Source organism: Agelaius phoeniceus, chromosome Z, assembly GCF_051311805.1.
Source record: "Agelaius phoeniceus isolate bAgePho1 chromosome Z, bAgePho1.hap1, whole genome shotgun sequence".
NCBI classification, from domain to species: Eukaryota; Metazoa; Chordata; class Aves; order Passeriformes; family Icteridae; genus Agelaius; species Agelaius phoeniceus.
In genome coordinates, this window is record NC_135303.1 from 68,501,770 (window position 1) to 68,522,243 (window position 20,474).

Genomic DNA, 20,474 nt, shown 5'->3' on the forward strand with positions numbered 1-20,474 from the left:
GAGCCACTCTGGTCGTGAGCAACCCCAGACATTTCTGTAGGAAACATTTCAGTGGAATTAGTTTTGCTGGTGTCTAGTCTTGACTATTCATGCGAAGTCTGCCTCATACAATCCTTTCAGAAGGATTAGCTACTACTGCTATGCAGTAGCTTTCAGAAAAACTCTCATAAGGGAATGGCTTTTAATGCTTTCCACCAAAGTAAGATCAAGCTTCCAGGCAGTGTCTGCATGTAAGTTTATCAGACCTATATAATTTTGGACCTGTCTGATCTTAGTGCTGCTCTCACAGGCCTCCAGGATAGATTGTACTAGGCACAGCACCGTTTCAATTTTAGTGTAACTTTCTTCACAGCAAGACTGCACCGCAGTTGTCAGCTGTCATAATATTTATATTGCTGGCTAGCTTTATAACCTGATTTTGAAAAATCATCTTGGCCTTTGAAACAAATAGATTTAAAAATCATGATTACTGATGATGTATCAGTATCAAATCATGAAACAATAGATTTAAATCATGATTTACTAGAAAATCATGATTTTCTAGAAAAGTCCTATAATTTGTAGTAGAAATTCTGTAAAGAATAAAGCAACTTGCAGAATTCTCTTGCAACATATCACCCTGTATCAATATATATTCTTCTGGGTTTATATCTGCCAGTTATCTTATATAACTGCATTTCTTTAAGAGACATTTATGCAACACCTTCTCTGACATTATTAAGCAGTTCCTATCTCCATTAATTTCCTCATAGTCCTCCACAAGGTAGAAATATCTTATCTATCTAGTTTTCACACAACCCCATCATTGTCAGCTTTATGGCAACCATTTTTAGTTGGTTAATTAGTGTCTTGAATTTTTTAGCGTCTTGAATAATTTATTCCTCAGTGATTTTCCATTCAGAAGTGTAAGAGTATTTAAATACTGAAAAAAGTGCAGTATAACCAGAGAATCCCAACTCCAAAACACAAGCTAACATTCTCTACGAATGTAAATTGATAGAGGTCTTTTGAATAAAATGTTCCCACTACAAGAAATACGTCAGTACAGGAAATAATTCAGTAAAGGGAAAGTCTGGCTTCACCCAAATTAAATCATTTCTGTAATGGGATAGATGTAAAGTATATTTTCAGAGAGCGTAATCAAAATGATAGGACACCAGAAGACTTCTTCATTATGTATCTGTTCTCTGTTCAGCTGTACTTTCATTACAGGTAATCATTAGGAAAATCTACGCTATATGATTAATCATATAGCATACACCGTCATATCACACATTATCATATATAGAAGTAGCATTAGCACTGTGTTTCATCATTTGCAAATGCTGAAATTACTGACATCCTGCATGTGTTTTTTATATCAGATTTTCACTTTAGGAGCCAGTGGGCAAATACATTCAACTGTATCACACTACATGAACCTAAGAGTGTGTTAATGGGACAAATTTGGTAAGAGGTTGTGTAATAATTTGGCTGTCTTCATACCTTTAGATACTCTAGGCCTTTCAAGATGTCACAATTTTCACAGAAACACCCCCCAGGAGCATTTGAGAGGCTCTCTTTCTCTTCTCAATAATTTCTCTTTCTCTTCTCTCAATTTCTGATGGTTTGAAAATGTAATTTAAAACTTAAGTGAACACAGCTCAGTTTTGAACTAAGTTGAAGAGGAAGTTTGTGAAAAATTCAAACATATACTTTTTCTAAATAATATTTTTCTGACTGAATTTCAAAGGAGAAACTTTGAGATTCACTTATACTGAGTCACATGGGAATGAACTAGGTCACTCTCCAACATATCTTCATCCTCCTCATGTTGAGGTAGTCTATAATCCTAATAGTAGTTGTTACCTACCATCAAAGCATCAGGAAAAACAAAAGAAAATGGGGGAAAAACCAAAGGCTTAGTTCTGGGGTTCTATTTTAGCCTCTAGCATGTACTTCTAGTCTTTGCATAAGCCTTCTTCCACTTTTTAAGGCATATATCTCTGAGAATTAGAAACAGAATATCTTTGTTATTATTTATCTTATAGCAAATAATCCTGTTGCTTTCTTTATGCTCAAAAAGTTTGAAATTCTCTCTGTGAACTCTGATGATGCCAATTCAATCAGGGCTTCATTTGAATAAACAAATTCAAGAGGTTAAATAGTATTTAAAAGTGACCCTTTCCTTTAGAAAAAGTAACATTAAGTCTCTTATTCCAATCTTCCGCTTATTTCTTAATATAATGGTATTTCTATTTTTTTAACTTCAATCTTACAATACATCTGGTTGGTTTTTTTCCTCTCTTTTTACATGATGGGGTTCTTCGAAAAATCTCTAAGAAAAAGATCTTTCTCTTTCAGCTTTCTGAAGCCAAATTGACAAATACCATAATCACTCCAGAGCATTTTTATGTCGTCCATGTAGTCTGTAATAATAAAATTATTTCTCTGCCTTAAAGGACCTGGCAGCTCTTCTGCTCTTGTCTTCTAACTAGTCCTCCATCATTGATTTAAGCTTCCCTTAACAAGAACCACTCTTCAGGGGTGCTCAGAGAAGAATTACCTTGTCAGACCAAACCCATGCATTTGCCATATAAAATACCTAGAATGCCAAGAACTCCATATCCATTTCAATACAAAGCACAGCAGCTTCTCCAGTACATATTTATTTGCTTAAATTAATACAATACATCATACATACTTTTACTATTGAGATAGAAAGCCAGAAACTAAAGATTCACATATAGTTTGTTCACTTCACGAGCTGTGGCTTTAAACAGGAACTCAATGTTCTACATGAAATAAATATGCAACACATTATTTGCAAAATCTGTTAGGAGTACAAAATGTTAGCTCTGTTACATCTTGTTCAGCTAAGCAGACATGACATTTTCAAAACTGTTAATAATTATTAAAACTTCTAGGAATAATAAATATGGTACTTATATTACTTCTTAACTGTACACTCAAAACAGCAGAGTCCAGCAGCACCATATGAAGAGAGAAATCAAAGAATAGGTAGTAGACAAACACAGAGTTGTAAAGAGGTGGGTGCAGTAGCATTACTTGGTCTTTCCACTAACTTGTTTTACAGGAAACAGCACAGAATAAACTTTAATTATTATATTAATCACAATGTATTTTACCCTTTGAGCTTCTGAACACAAAGCACCTGTCTTTGCTGTCATAAATTGAAGGCCATCTAGCAGCCAGGAAAACTCAGTTTCACAAGGAGATGGCTGAGTCCTTGTGGCCAGACTGAAAACACTTTGCTCCAAGGTCACGTACAACTTTGCTTTTCCTTTAAATATGTTGTCTATCTTCACCCTTAAACTTTACTAGCTCAGATTTTGGGTTTTCCTCCACCTACTCTGTGCTCCAAAGCATCTTGCAGAACTCTCCCTGCTACCCTTAACATCAGAAAAGCCCCTAACTTAACAAACTACATGCCTTCACTTGCCCAGAGTCTTTATGGTAGGGAAAATTTATCTTTTCCTCAGCTGACTTCTGGAAGTATCTCAGCTGTGCAAGTTTGTAGCCACTGCTATTTGCTGTAATTAATGCTCTCTGAAAGGATGAAACAAGGCTGCATAAACAATGCAGGGAAATGGTATAGATGTGCTTTTATATGGAGGTGGTGGAGACTGGGCTTTAGTTTCATATGTCCCCATAAACTGAAAACCCAAATAACACTCAACAGTAGTAAGATAAAGACTTTGTTGGGTTTTTTTTCCACAAAATAGCTAGAAGACGAGAGATAAACTCACAATAGGAATGAGAAAAGAAGAAAATATATCCCCCAATGTCCAGGACACAGGCAATGTCTCTACTGGACTTCTGAGCCTCTACACAAGGCAAAATAAGGAAGCTAATCCCTTGAAAATTATAAATGGGAAATAGCTTCATTATGAGAGCAAATTTCTATAAAGCATTTTCAAAGCTATTAAAAAGCAAAGGCTGTTACTGTCTGTTCCCAAAGCGGTGCCAATGTAAATAGTGTGAAAATAACTTATGTTTGAAAAGCAAGGTGCTTCACAATGAAGGCTGTTATTTCACTTTTAATTTGTCCCTTGAGGCCTCTTTGTAACAAGTGTCACAGACCCATCTACATTATGTTCTACAGCAGGGAGGACTGTCATCTTCTAACCACTTTGCTTGGGTCACTTGGCACTGTCTTCTTACTTCAGTAATAATTTTGTTTGTAATTTCTCTCATTGATAATTTACAGTTTTAAATTAGGTTTTTACTATTCTGACATGAATTAGACTTGTTTGAGAATTAGCTTAGTATGACTTTGTGTCTGGGCAGAATCTCAAAGTCCCTCTGTGAAGAAATATTCTGCTTTCTAGTAAAATGCTATGAAAAAGAGTCCACATTATGAATTACTTGCAAATAGTATTGCCATTCTGGGACTTTTTCCCAGCTGTATGTGGTTGTCCAGTACTTATGCTCCAGTGAAAACTGCACCTGTAGAAGTGGGTAAATTGACTGCAGTGAGTGTGGTTAAAGGAGTTTGGACAACCCAGAACTGTCTGCAGTGATTTCCTTTCCTAAGGACACATCTGGCACATTCTCTTACAAGGTCAGTAAGGAAACTCTGGACTGCATGCTTCCAGTAAACATATTTTTTGCAGTTGCAGAATCACATAATCACAGAAGCATTTAGGTAAGAAAAGACCTCTTAATATCATGAAGTCCAATGTTTGATCAATCACCACCTGGTCAACTAGACTAAGTGCTACATCTGATCATTTCTTGAACACCTGCAGGGATGTCTGACTTGCAGCCCTTCTCTGGACATGCTCCAGCATCTCAATGTCTTTCTTGGAGTGAAACTCCCAAAATTGGACACAGGATTTGAGGTGTGGCCTCACCAGTGCTGAGTACAGGGCAACAATCCCTGCCCTGCTCCTGCTGGCCACACTATTGCTGGCACAGGCCAGGATGCCATTGGCCTTCTTGGCCACCTGGGCGCTGCTGGCTCATGTTCAGCTGCTGTCACCAGCACCCCCAGGGCCTTTTCCTGTGGCAGCTTTGCAGCCACTCTGCCCCAGCCTGTGGCGCTGCCTGGGCTTGCTGTGACCCAAGGGCAGGACCCAGCACTGGGCCTTGTTGAGCCTCACACCACTGGCCTGGGCCCATGGTCCAGCCTGTCCAGATCCCTCTGCAGAGCCTTCCTGCCCTCCAGCAGATCAGCACTCCCACCCAGCTTGGTGTATCTGTTAAGTGACTGAGGGGACTCTCCATCCCGTCATCCAGATGGCTAATAAAGATATTAAACAGGGCTGGGCCCAGTGCTGATTACCCCTGGGCAACACCACTGGTGACTGTCTGCCAACTGCAGTTAACTTCATTAATCACCACTCTCTGGGCCTGGCCATACAGCCATGTTTCAACCCAAGCAAAGATTTCATCCACCCAAGCCACGAGCTGTCAGCTTTCCCAGGAGATTGCCATGGATAATGTATCAAAGTCTTTGCTGAAGCCCAGATAGAATACATCCTATGATATTAGTTGTTAGGAGCTGAACTCTGCTGAAAATGTCTCTTTTGCTCCGTTTGTCTGGACTGCAACTGGTATGTAATATTCTGTTTCTTTCTTGATAAGGATTGTCTAGCTGTCCCATAGCACTCTCCAATTAACAGACAAGAGTTTGCAATGGAAGGGCTGTGTACTTTCCTGCTTTACACACCACAAGACTGAAGGACTTGCTAAACTCCACCCACCTGCATGATCACCTTTCTAGAAATTGCAAAGAGATTCCCGATTCCTTGCTTGTTCTTCTTATCATGTAAACTAATACATCTGGAAATGTGGAGCTAACTGATACTGATACTGAACCATGCACAGCTGGAAACTACACTACTAAGAGGGAGACAATTCTAAGAGTTAGGGACTCCCAGCTCTTGGCTGTATACATGCTGACATGGGAACTTTTGTCTGATAGAGAGACAAGCTAGTGCCAATAAGTTAACTGAAGGAGTTGCTCCCATTTTTGAGGGACCATCTACTAGACCATGCTGAATTTCTACCCAATCATTTCCCCTGACGTCTAATAAATAATACAGTTTCATTCATTATTCTAAAAATTTCCTAACTTTTTTGCTTGACCACAATGTCTTCCTTGAAAGAAAGATGGCTCCTTTTTCAATAGGCATCGTCTTACAGCTAAAGCAAGGAAGAGGAATGCTTATGATAGAACAGTTAATCCCTGAAGAAACATGACCATGGACCTCTAAAATACACCTTAAAGACTTTTTAAATTCTAAAGTGACCTACCTTCCAGTTCAATTTGGCATAACATTTTTATTTTTAAAAATATGTACATCAGACATAGATGTAATTTAGGAAAGTCACCTGGATGTTACCCCTTCTTTATCAATAGCTTTTTCTGCATGAATTTCTGCATATGTTATGCCATGTTTGAGCCTTGAAAAAGGAAAACACTGCCTGTAGCCTTGGACTACACAAACCCAGTTATATGAGAAATATGGACTTTGCCCTGTGAATGCTGCTTCATAGGCATGAGGATCATTAATTTGAGAGGTGTGTGTTTTCTTATAGGGGCAGAAAGCTGCAGCTACATGACTTGTCTTAGCAAGCCATAAAAGTAGATGACTGTATTTAAGTATAACTTGCTATATAGAGAGCATGATTGCAATGCATTTTAAATCAAGAACTTGGCAGGTAAGTGAAGAAGGCAGTAATATTTGGAAGAGATGTACCATATATATGGATTTTAACCTTTTGAGCTGGGATGTCCAAAGGACACAGGACAAATTTTATGATTAATTGAATTTTTATTTCCACGTAAGCAATAGGATGGTGCAGGGCTGCTTCTCATTTTCTTGAAGATGTAGGAACTAATATGCTGTTCAAAGTATTAATGTAATTAATGAAAAGTTTAATGGAATATGCTTTTCCCATGTTGGTATAAGCTTATAACTGTAGGGGAATCAGAGGATGAAAAGCTGAGTTTGACTCCATAAAACCAGCATGAGTGAAATTTGTCTGAAAGGCCTGCCGCTTACTGCTCAAGAAGTGTTTAATAAGAGAAGTTTTCTGACTTTAATAAGAGAGAAAGTTTTCCTCTGTGAGGTACTGCTTGTTCTGTAAGGGTGGTTTTAACCCTCTGAAACAAAAAATGACCAGATCTGTGTATTCCAAAATTATCCTTACTAGTAATTAAAAACTGAAGAGATAAATGGTAAAGCTGCATAATTTTTTCAATTGAATGACTCATACTGTGTTATGTGTAACTATGGCAAGATTGTGAATGCTGCATGCGGATGCCACCCAGTACATGTGTTGGTCCAAGCAGGCAGTAGAACAAAATGTCAACACAATCTATGCTATTTCACTTCAAGAAATTCTGAACACTCCCATACTGGCTGAAACACAGCAAAGCGTGAATATTCCTTGTGCCAGAGAACTAGTTTTTGTAAGAAATTCCTTTTAAAGCCTTAGAGAACTGTCCTTTACTGCCTCCCCAGACATTAGTTCTTCTTATTATTTTGTTTCACATTTCTCATTGTAAGTAGTTGCACTAAGAGTCACTTCAGTAAATCAAAATATTTGGACTGTGTTAGTTCTGAATGTCGACAGCATTTTCATGCATGCCATGTTTAATAGTACTCTGGCTTATAATGTGAAATACTTTGTATTTTCAGATATTTTTGAGGCATATGGTTAGAAGTTTTCATATATATTTAGTCAGATAATAAATCAGATGCTAAAGTATGTTGCTTTCTGCTAAGTAGAAAATTGCATGTAAGTATCTATCCCCATATAATAGGAAGTAAACTTCTGTACCCAACCCATTGTCTGTTATACATTAAACAGATAAATATTAAAGTGTTATTTTTCAATATCTATTGCATTTCTTGGTGACCTCAAGCTGCTTTATTCTTTTAATGTATGTGGTTTACCCTAAATTATTTTTAATAATTTGGCTTATTTGTTTCTAAATACTACTACAGACTTCCAGGCTTTAGTAGCTTACAATTCATGTTAAAATCTACCTGGTTACCATTTTCCAGCTGTTTTAAAAATGTCCATTTTAAATGCCTAGAAGCATTGTTTGTTTTTCCATTTTTCTTTCTAGCAATTCTTTCAAACTCTTGTTCTTGTGCTTGAAATACAAGTAATCAGAGAGAGAGTGACCAAGTCTGGCCTTTTCAAAGGATCTAAAGCTGAGATGTTCTTTGTTGTTTGCAAGCTCTCCCTCTCCACGTCTCTCCTCTTGGTCTGAATTTCCTATTCTCTTCCCCAGTCCTCCCTCACTTAACACCTCTTCCTTCTCATTGCAGTAGGACTCTCTGAAGTCCTTCATCATGCACTCAGGTTTGCCAGAGAGATCTTGGGCCATGTACAGCTTGTTGTCATCATTATGGTACGTGGCAGGGCTGTATCGCTCTGCCTCATAGCAGTTGTCTTCCTCTTCTTCCTGGCATGAGCTTCCCTTGGCACTCTCACCATCAGAATGAAATGAGATTCCCTTCCCTTGGCTTTTCTGGGAGAGATCAAATGGCTCTTCCTGTTCCAAGCTTCTCAAGACATTTGTCTGGGACAGAGCAATCCTTCCTCTTCCAAAACCTTGTAGTGGTTTGAGGGGAGGAGAAAAGGAAAAAATTATATATAGGAAATTTTACTACTTGATACATGGCTAAAAAACAAAATCTGAGGTGTCTTTTATTTCATTTTTTACCTTTGTCTTCCATCCAGCTATCTCCAAGTACTTCACTATTTACATCTCATGGCATCTCCTTCGAGATGCTGCAAAAAGGAATGCTATTGTATATGCTTCACAGCCAGGTTAGGACACACAAAACATTCTTTTATACAGCCAGACTCTGGATGATGCAGCTGGGAAGAAAAGTGAAATGGTCTGGCCTTTTGTAAACTGAATTTTGCCTCACCCTACTCAGTTCCTCCTTCCTATTCTTTTTCTAAAGTAAAACTTGAATCTAAAGCACCACAGTCCATAATCCAAGTCCCAGGTTTTGTATCTTATGTTTCAGAGGAGTGAAAGAGACTAAAAACATGGTAATGTATTTGTTCTATGGACACTGTGGTTCAAAGTTAATACTTTACAAATGAAAAGACAACAGTCTCAGCAGCCTATGACTGTCCTTAATTTTTCCCCTTTCAACCACTGAGAAACAATCAGCTGAAAAGCTCGATGCACTAGACAGTGCTTCAGCTTGAGGGAATCATTATAAACAAATGATGATTTTGAGCAGTGTATATAAATATGCATCTAATCCTGGATCTGGTTTGTCTTAGTATTTGTCAGTGTCTTCCCTCTTGATCGAAATACAGATTATCCAAGAGGCATCTGTGGACTCAAAAATGCTCCAAACCTAATCAGGATATATTTTAAAAAATCTGATACTAGAGGCATAGGCTAGCTTCATTAAAGACTAGTGACAAAGTGAGGACTTCACCCAATACCCATGCAAGTCACTATTTTACCTGCCTTTGTTTCCCTTGTTTTTTACTTTCCCCTCAGTAATTGAATCTAGTTTCTGAAGGATCTATGCAGTATCACTAAACAGCAGATTTTATTTTGCAACAAGGTGTATTTGTTAAAAGAATTCATAAACAGGCATCAGACCTCACAAATTTTCTCATATTTGATAAGCCTCAAGGGCTGCAGAATCTCTGTACAACAAAAAGATCTTAGGCAATCTCCAATTATGAGCAATTCTCTAACTAGCATGATGCTGTAGGAGATTTACAGAAAAAAAAATACTTATTTCATTAGCCATTAGGACCTTCAAAAATTTTACAACAAATGTCATTAGAGTAAGTGTTTTGCACATGTGCTAAGCTGCCCTAAAGTTTGAATATATGAGAAATGCCAAGAAACCTCGCCCACTAAAGAATAATTCATCTACAAAATCTTAAAAAAGGGATCTTGGATACCCAAGCCCTCAAAAAATTCTCCCTAATTCCCCGACTTCTTTAGATAGCATTGATCTGTTTACACGCATGAGGATGACTTCAGGAAGTATATGTGGTAAGTGGCAGACAGGAAATGTTTCTCAGGATGCCCTCAGTAGTCAAAAATCCTTATACTGTGAGACTTATACTTTGAGGAATATCCCCTCCTCTTCATGTGCTTCCTCTTCATGTGTAAATGGGATCTTGAGCCTATGGTATTCATGTGACACCAGCTATGCCAATACAGTTTAGAATGACCAAGGCTCCTGGATGTAGACCGCTTGAAGATTCCATCCCTGCTCCAGACTGGAATCCAATAAGCTGTCAGAAAGGACCATAAGTGTTTCAGATTTTCTTTTTCTGTCAGTTTAGGATTGATTTATGATTAATGTGGGACATGTAATGCTGCCATGTAATGCTATAGTAATATAGCTAATAACAACTTCACAGGCTTATGGGATTCTACCTCTTGCAATAACATTGGATCTATGGCACAAGTTTGTGGATCTGTCATACAAAGCCCATTTGTGTTTACTGATATGCATATTCAGATCTCACAGAGAATAATCTCACTGAAAATTATTACCTTGAGAGTGAAATCCTCTTTCCATGACCCCATGTTTGACTTTCATGTGCCTGGTTAGGTTCCCCTTCAAGGTGAATTTGCTGGGACAGTAGAGGCACTTAAACGGCTTACTATCTGAGTGCAAGTGCATGTGTCCCATTAAATTGTGCATTCTGTTAAACTCCTTTCCACACAGCTGTAAAAATGGTAAAAATGAAAATTATTAGTAGTTTGAAGCAGTATTTTCAAGGACAACATTTTTAAAGGAAAGAGGACCTACACTTCTCAACTTAAACTCTGGCAGTTTTTGGCTGCAATATATTTTTCAAAGTTCCATCAAAATCCTACAGGCAAAAACATGTGATATCTAAGGCACTCTGAACTGCTGACATTTTTTTAATATTGGTGACCAGCACACATAGTCCAAGATTCCCCAAAAGCAGTCAATGTTGTTGTAAGGAGGGGAAAGACTTAAGGGACTAATCTGGAAGGCTCGTAACTTCAATGAGATTCAAAGTAAAAGTTTCTGCCCTGGTGAACCATTCCATTTGTAGTTTATACATCTTGCCTTTAACCAACTACAATGTCAGGCAGGAATGGAATTATAAAATAAAACCAATTAAGTGTTTCTGTGAAACAGTGAGAGTAACAGAATATTACTTATTTTTAAATGGAAATTAAATGGCTGCACATTTTGCTTAAAACTAGAAAAAGCAATTCCTTGTTTTTCTGTGTTTCTTGCTCACTCTTTTTTTCCCCTGATTCTTTCATCATTTGTTTATCAGCTCCTGTGTTTTGGTGTCTCTGGTGAGTAAGCTGCAATTTAAACAGTCATGAGGCTGCAAGAATGACTTAGCTTTCCCTGAAGCATGTTCCTGCCAGCTCAAGCCATTGATCGTAAAATTTTTCCTTTGATGAAACAATACCAGTGGGTTTAATTCATTGTTGTTTATTCAGATGGGTCCTTTTGTAGTCTGGACTCTTATGTATTCTTAAGACATGAGAGTTTGACATCACTATTACAGGCATCCAGTCTTACTTGTCTTCTGGTCTTTCCTTACCAGGATTTATAATTTTATTCACATTCAAGTGGCTATTTCCATCCTCTGCAAACTTCTGTGCTTGCTTTCTACTTTTTTTTTTTTTCCTGACTTGTTTTATCATTTGATTTTATTTTTTTTAATTATTCTTATTACTATATGAACCAGAGTCACCATTACTGAGTAACTGAAACCTTCATCTAGCAGGGTAACCATCTGGCAGACAATTAATAAATAGAAATTACTAAGACTCCACTCGATTTTTTTATATAATCTGGATTCAAATTTTACTTATTTGGTATTACAGAAGAACTGATACAGAATTTGTAGATGTAAATTCAGAAAGTCATCACTAAGAATATCTGGATGAAATGTAAATAGCAAAAGGATCCTTGGAAAAACAGTAATGTATGCTTTGTCTTTTAAGACTTCTCTTGAGCGAAAATCAAATCAGTTCATAAATACAAAAATTAGCAGGTCTACTGTTTTAAAATAAAAACTAGAGCTGAGTCAGAGCTGTAAAAAGGCAGATTCTGAAAACGTTCACTTGCTTTTCAAAAAAATGTTTGCTTCAGCTGCATATGTACCATTTGTGTTTTTCTGTCTGTGATATTACTAAAATGAAAACTCTAGCAAATAAATTTATCACAAAGTGTTAGAGAAGACCATTGGTGGAAAAAAAGAATAGCCAATGAAAATGAGTAATTCATTTTTAAAAGTAAGATAGCTGCTTACAAGGGTCATCCAACCACTGAGGAAAGAATACCGTCTTCTGCATATTCAAAGAAAGTTAATATGTAGAATTATTTGCACTCAGAGAAATTATGGAACCACAAAATACCTCAGAAAGTGCTGGGAGGAATCAGACTCTCATCTATGAGACTACTAATGAGCACAGAAAATTTGCAAGGAGTAACAGCAGCTGATTGTATCTTGACAGCTGCTGGAACAACCTATAACTTGTCAATATTACTCTTGCTACAAGAATGTCAACAATAATATCTCTCTAACACCTCTTTGCTGAAGGCTTCTGGTTATCTGCTTGTATTGTGGCTGACATACATTATCACCAGAACCTGCTTTCCTATATCTAGATATTCTCTGTCTGAACTGGTAACCAAGGAAAATCATGTTGAGTGGATGAGTGACTTCAGTACTGCATGCAAACACTTATAAGGTCTTGAGTATTAAAATTTATTTAGAAGGACCATTTGGTTGCTTTCTGTCAAGGCAATACTTGTTTCTCTTTCTTCTTACTGAAAAGACAGGGACTTGGTAAAGGTTATCTCTTTATGGCATAAAAGTTCTGTGTCTGAATAAAGTTGATGGGTTTTCCATTTCCCAGAGTCAGGCACATCTTCAAGATATGTAATGTGTTCTTGTCCTGAAATCTCCTCTGAGGACATGAGGAAATGGTACTAGAGTGCAGAGGTGTGGCAGGAAAATCAAAGAAATGCAGATAGGAAAATTGTTTTTTGGAATGATGGGTCTCTGTGGCATAATCTCTGTTTTACTGGTCATTTCAAAAAGGCATGAGACATCATTCAGATGAATATCTATGATCCAGATGTAAAAGGAAATAGGTTTCTCACTTATATGCTAGAAGACTGCAATTCAAATCTAGCTGGAGTACATAGTTAATGCTCAATGAAGAGCTTGAATCTGCAGATCAAATTAGAAGACTGTACAAGATTTTCTTTCTCTCTGACATGACAGCCTAGTGAGCAGAGTGTGAAAGATGATCCTGAGACAGTTGCAGGGGAGGAGCTCCAAGAGAACCCAGTGCACTACAGCACTCAGGGAGATGAAAAGTTTATGCAAGAGAACTTGGGATATCAGGAACATGGTTTACTTGTGGACTTTCTGTTAGGCTGTCTAACAAAATAATCTTCGACAGAATGTTTAGAACTAAATAAAATTAAAGTCTTGAAGAGAACAACTCAGCTGCAAGTCTGCTGAACAGACTTAGTTGCACTGGCTGGTGAAATGGACTTCAGTATAGTTTGCTAGAATAGTCTACATTAGTTTCAGTCTAGATTTTTTTCCTCTTAAGCCACCACATGAAGTATCATCCTTCTAGATTTGCCACCACTTTTGTTCCTTCTCAAAGTACTTCTCTCTCTCTGATTAAAAAACTCATTTTAGATAGGGAAAAAAGTGGTGTTCAAAACATCTGTTACAGGTATTTGTCTGAGCTGAAGAAAGATCTATTGCATCCTTTATTGGAGATCTGAAAAATTGATTACTTCAGCACTAAAAGCAACAGTAAATTTCATGGAACCTTTCTCTACAAATCCAAATTAGTACTGTTGCACCAGTTGTTGGAATACCTTCATAACTCTTCAAGGTTTTTTTTTTTTTCTCTTAAACAGAAATAAACAAGGCAACATGGGCTCAGGCCTTTAAATACTACAGACAAGTTCACTCTTCAGCAGAAAATCAAACAGAGATCCAGGCTGCAGCTGGGTGAGGAAACAGAAGGGACAACTATTTGCTACTCCCGCACTTCTGATAGTATGTGCTTAGCTGTGATTAGACACATAGGAAAGCTCATGTTTTCTTTTGCTGTGAGAAAAAGGTAAAGAAAACCATTGCATGCGGTGAAGTATAAAGGCTACTGCTGTGCTCTCTTTCCCTTGCATTCTTCTTCTTCTTCTTTTTTTTCTTTATAAGAAGGGTGTTCCTTTCCTCAAAGAAAGAAGGAGAGGGAGAATGACTGTAAACTGTCCAAAAGGACCGTGAGAAAACAGGAAGCTTTGAAAAGTACAAGAGAAAGCAAGATGAAATCTATTTGCAGGCGGTTCCCTGGGGACATGTGAGCCATTGTTAAGCAGGCTGTTCATACAGCTATATCCTTCCTTCTGCTGAGGAGGAGCTTGGTGCCAAAAGGCTGCTATCTGGTCATTCCCTTAACCCTCCAAGTACCAGCCAGAAATATTTGCTTTCAAGAGTCTTCAGGGGCTCTATCAGAGAGGTAATGTTAGGCTGTTCCTAATGCAAAAAAGCAATTCCTGATTCTGTATCTGCTTATTGTTGCAATCTTCACTGTCAGAGGCATTGATGCTGATTCATACCCCTTCAGACATATGAGAAACAGATTCACTATGCTTACTTGTTTCTTTCCTCATTGGAACACTGGGTGGGGACAGAAAAGTAAAAAAATAAGAAAAACAGGTGTTCCTGTAGAGCTTTTGTTACTGTCTGGAAAACATGCTGGTGATACTCTATTTCCCAGTTCCAACTATTGCCCTCTCCAAGTTTCAATAGTCTGTCATCATCAAACACTGAGCTGAACACAACCTTCCAGCTCATCTGCACGTATCCAAAAAGTCATGTGGATCCACATACTGCACCCACAAAATCTGATCCAAAATTTGAGATTCTTTTCTGAAGTTTGAGGAGTCGGAGAAGGACTTCAACCAAATGGGAACAACAACAAGGCAGGTTTGCAGATGTTCTCAAAGACTGAAAACTTCCCGCAGAGCTGACGTGTTACATGCATAGAATTTCAGTAAAAGAAATTCTTTTATCAACATAGAGTAATGTAAGCACTACTACACAATATACTACTTTCATAAGACATAAATTAAAACAAAGTACTGAAGGTGGAAGACTTTGCTGCTAGTTTTTCAAAGTAAAATGTTTTGAAGTGAAGAAAGAAAAATTATGAAGTCAGAAATATTAATTCTGACATTTTCTTACTAAAACCAGCACTGAATATCATATATTCCTATGACATTTTGAAATTCTACATTTTTTCAAGATGAAATAAGGGTCATATGAATGAAATATGATGAAAAAATGAAATAATTCCATTTAAATTTTTCATCCATCTCTGCTTCTTCATGAGAAGTTCCTATTAAGAAAATATCAATACCATAAAGATGTAGAATGAAAGAGTTCTAGAAATTGCTTTCAATCAGTCTTTAGTTTCTTATGCACAAGCTGGGTAATATGCTCCACTCTGTATTTACAGCCATCTTAGAACAAATTAAAGTGGGAAATCTACAGCCTTTGACTTCACAAAGTACGACAACAGTAATGAACCAGATAGGCATTGGAGCACTGGAGGCAGCAAAAGAACTTATGTAGCATCCAAAACTGAATAAGAATATAGATATGAATAATTAATAAGAAATGTATTAGAAGTAAACAGGATGAATAAAGTCTTAAGGGTTTATGGGGAGGGCGGAGAAGAGAGGATGGAAAGGGAATGCCAGCCTCCAATGCTGGGGGCAGCAGCAAACTGAAGGAATTTGAAGGACTGTAGAAAGGCCAGGTGGTCTCAGAGGCTGTTTTGCTAGCATACTGATATCCTGCCTTGAATTCCAGTCTGGTAATTACACTCTACCCATTCAAATCCCTTCAGTAGTTTTATTTTGCTGTGGCTTTTTCTAACCCCTTTCTTGAACCGTCACATACCATCACTGTGTGAAATTGTGGCTGCTGCTTTTTCATGATCCTCTGTTTAAGTCTGTGGCACTTAAACAATCACAGGGAAAAAAACCCCAAAACTTAGGTGAGAATGAATGATCCTGATGGGAAAGGGAATAAACCACAGGTATTTATATCCATTATTTTGTGCTACATAAGCAGAACCTGGGTAAAGAAAGAAAATCAGGCTGGTTTATGTTAATTTTTGAATACAAGTGCAGTATGTGTTAGCAAGTTTGTTTTTCTAATTCTACCATATAAGATGACAATATCAGAGAAATATGCTTTAGGTTAATACCTCTGCCACCAAATGTACTTACCTTGCATTTAAAGGGTTTGACATCAGAGTGAACAATCATGTGGGCCTTGAGAGTCTGCTTTTGCACAAAGCTCTTGAAGCACAAATGGCATTGATAGGCTCTGATATTGGTGTGGATGAGGACATGTCGCTTCATGTTGGCCAGCAGAGTAAATTCCCGGCCACAAATTCCACATTTGTGCTCTTTCACACCCTGAAAGAAAAGAAAAATTCTGTAGATGTAAAATTTTCTAGGTAATTTAATCGTCAGTACAGCAACTTATGAATTATTCATTCTGCATTAGCAAAGTTGATAATAAATTATTTCACTTTTAACATTTTTCAAGGTATTTTCCCCTGACATATTTTTACAAGCTTCTGAGAAGCAGAGAAGTAAAACAAAACACAAGCTTAATGAAATAATGAAGTCTGTTTTCAAATAAATCAGACATAGTCAGCATCAGAGCTTCCCTCTCCTGCTCTGCTGCTTAAGTAAAGTATTGATCATACATCTCACATTTATTGCAGAGAGAAAAACTTGCTTATTCCTGGTGGGATTTTCAGTAACCACTATGGAATGATTTCATTTTATATGAGGTTTATAGAACATTTCTATCACTTTTTTATGCTATCTACTCAATTTATGACAGCATAATTCAATATTCTTACTCACACCCATGTGGTCTGTCAGCTTCTCAGTGATTTGGATACTATGAAAATCAAAGAATTTGCTACTAAACAGCTTAAGAGTTTTATGTGCTGAAGGTAATAAGGATTTACTAGTGAGGTGCTGAGAGCAATTACTCCTTCCACAGCCCTTCTTTAAAAAGATGTGAAATGACTGTCAGTAGTTTTCACAGTTAATTACAAAGCTAAAACTGAACATCACTACCAGTTTCAAGTGTCTGCTCATTTGATATGAGGCTGTGTTTAGTCAGCTAAGTACTATAAGTTATTTTCATGGTGAATCCACCTGCAGCTGTGGACAAAGAAGCAGAAGCCCTCTAAGGGCTCAGAGGCATTTCATTCCCTGTGACAAAAAAAACATACCAAGTCTTCAATTAGTGGAATCTTGCATGGTAAATCTGAAGAGCAGGGAATCTCCAGAAAGAACAGAAATTATAAGCATGAAGCAGAAAAGAAAAAGCAAATGTGGAAGTAGAAGTTGTGCAGTTTTCAAAGAATATATGACTATAAGACTCAAGGGCCGTAGCTTTCTGTATTTCTAATGTTTTTCATGTAAAAGCCAAAATTCAAATGTTAAAGGAAAAATATGCTAATCTGGAAGCAACCTTTTTTTAAAGTGAAAGGATTTGACTTCTCTTATTATTTTTGTAAAAGTGGATAGTCAATTTCAGAGTTTCTTGAATGGAACAATTGCATTTTTCCTATTTTTGAAAGCAATCTTTTCATAAGAGTTCCAAAGCTTTCTTATACCCTAAGCTGACCCTGCTGTCACCCCTGTCAGCAGAGGCAAGACTGCTACTTGATATTACTTGGCTGTTATTATGATCCTGCTTGTCCATTTCTATTAACTGGCATTCTGGGTAACATATGCACAAAGGGGAATTTTTCTTAGGGTTATTTTGTTTTTTAAATGTCTCATTATAATGATTCTTCAAAATCTGATGAGTAATAACATACTTTTTTTTTTTTTTTTGCTACAGTCCACTACAAACCCACGTACTTCCTAATTAAGGGAACAAAGTATCACAACTGGCTTTCAATAAAAAAAAAAACTTTTAAAATTTTGAGATTACGGGGTGGTTATACAGCTCTGCAAAATTTTACAGAAGGTCATTCTGAAAACAGCCCCAATAAACAGAGAGATATGAATCCAGTTTGGGGAAGTGATACAGGGGGTTTAATTGAATTCCTGCTTATAACAAAGTTGCATTTGCGCGTACTTTCTTAAGACATCTGGCTGACAGCTGCCAGCAATGCTGAAGTTTCCGTGTAAGCCTCTGCAGCTGGCAAGAGAGCACATTTCTGAGGAGGTACCTGCCTTTGTGTAGCTTTCATTGCCTGTAATCCTTATACTACCTTCAGATATAAGGTGAGAGCTGGCTTACCTTGTGAGTCAGGGAGTGTTGCTTCAGGTGGTGGGGCTGTACAAACTCCATGCCACATTCAGTGCAGATGTATGGGCGGATGTCTTTGTGCTTCATCATGTGGTTTTGCAGCTGACTTGGGTACTGGAAGGTCTTATCACACTCGGTGCAATTGTACTGTATAGGGCCACGGTGGGTGGTTAGGTGTCTCTTCAGCTGGGCCAGAGTTGGAAAGTCCAGACCACACTCCACACAAATGTTCTCTCGTCCACTCTCATGCTTAGACTCATGTGCTTTCAGCTCACTGGGGTAGGCAAAACCCCTGCCACAGATCCTGCAGTTGTAAGGTTTGATATCACTGTGTTGCATCATGTGTCTCTTAAGGTGACTGGTTTGAGTGAAAGCCTTGTGGCACACCTGGCATTTATGTGGCCGAGTGCCCTGGTGTGTCAACATATGTGTGTGCAAGTGGCTCAGCTGCTTGAAAAGCTTGCCACATCGGGTACAAGCATGTGGTTTAATGCCACTGTGACCCAAGATATGGGTGACCAAATTGTACTTGGATGTATAGGACTTCTCACACATGGGACATTGCCAGCGTTTCTGTTCACCCCCCACATCAACATAGTAGCTGTCATCTATCTGAAGGTTGACATCTACTCTTTCCACTTTCTGTTTGTTTTCACCACTTTCTCTTACTTCAGCCCTCCTGAAGGGTGGTTCTGTAGGTCTTTTCATTTGAAAAGGGTTCCTGAAATGAAAGTTTGGTGGTACAATGAAAGGAAACATTAAGCCAGGATGGACTTTAGGATAATAAGGGTAAGGAGCCTGCATGAATGCTGGGCTACTGGGCCATGCCATGTTAGGCTTCACTGGTTCTTGCTTAATGGGCTTGGCTCCAAAATGCTCCAGAGTTCTGTAGAACTGAAAACCAAAGTTGCAGAGGTCAATCATCTGGGAACTGTACTTGGGCTGAGTTGGCTGTTGGAACACCAGGGGGAGATTGGAAGAGCCCATGTCGTGATCCTCAGGTCGATCTGGTGATGATGAGGAATCCTCAAGGGTGATGGGAGGAGGCATTTTTGTAGGCATGCTCTTACGTTTGCGAGACCCTCCTTCCAAGGACCCCTGGAACGTTTCCATGTTTTCAAGAGGAGGAGGACCATAGCGGAAATGTGAGAGGTGTGTTCTGAATTCTTCATCAAATTGCGCTGCTCTGTGTGGCTTTGTAACGGGGCTGAGCGGCTGCAGGCAGAGGGAGAAGGGAGAGGCTTGGGTATTGTCCACATTAAAACTTGTTTCTTCGTTCTTCATCATATTCAATTTTCTTCTCTGTGGCCCAAATCCCTTAAAATAAGCAAAAGAAACCCCAAATCTGTTTATTTCTTCATGTTCTTCTGGATTTAACAATCTCTTGACCATTTTATTGTTTTGAAGATTGTTGGGTTTTTTTAAATAAAGAAAACTAAGGATTTCTTAGGTCCATATAGGACAAAAGTCTTTTAAAGCAGAATTAAATTGGTAAGTGAAAAGCAAAAGAGCTTTGGTCTTCCTGCATCAGATTTGACCCACACAACATTTTTACAACTTAAACAACCTGTACTGTGACCCACTACTTCACAGATGAACCAGTATGGCAATGCTTCTGCCTGATTTTATTCAGTCAGTGTGTTTGTGGGCAAAATTCTGTCCTTGGCTGTGCATGAACGGCTCTAGAAATTGGCGGTGCATATAAAGGATATAGCAATAGAAACAATAATATGCACATTTATTATGGTTGTGACATGAAAAGCCAAAGCCAAAAACTGTTAAGCTTCTTTGTATCATTAACATGTGCTGCTGTGAGAGAAAACAATGGCCAAGTGATCTAAGGACACTGTGTACCATCAGGTTTTGCGCCATGTTTCCTGGCTGCTCGCACTTTGTATTGTAATAAGACGGCGGAGATTAATTTATTTTCTTTGTTTTAATCACAGAGATATTTGCCTGGCAAATCTGGGGGAGGAAAGACATTTGACAACTCTCCAAATTACATTTAGTTTAATAGGTTTTATCTAAGATTTTTTTTTGTTTGTTTGTTTGTTTCTAAACAGGTGGGCAAAATCACCACTATAAAACTAAATATAGAACTGATGTCAACAAAAACCTTGGGACTCCAG

General features: G+C 38.0%; 1 protein-coding gene across 3 annotated transcripts in view; it reads right to left on the reverse strand.

Annotated features, from left to right (window-relative positions):
• Positions 1-2,630: 2,630 nt before the first annotated feature.
• The window catches only part of ZNF366 (zinc finger protein 366), a 37,335-nt gene continuing 19,491 nt past the window's right edge, over positions 2,631-20,474 (reverse strand). For 2 of the 3 annotated variants that reach the window (XM_077171560.1, XM_077171561.1), the window contains exons 4-7: positions 18,337-19,662; positions 16,287-16,478; positions 10,514-10,688; positions 2,631-8,577 (exon numbers count right to left, since the gene is read on the reverse strand). In XM_077171560.1, the coding sequence (XP_077027675.1) occupies positions 8,042-8,577; positions 10,514-10,688; positions 16,287-16,478; positions 18,337-19,662 (2,229 nt within the window). In that variant the 3' untranslated portion in view covers positions 2,631-8,041. The remainder of the gene's footprint in view (positions 8,578-10,513; positions 10,689-16,286; positions 16,479-18,336; positions 19,663-20,474) is intronic. The other variant, XM_077171562.1, reaches the window with a different exon arrangement.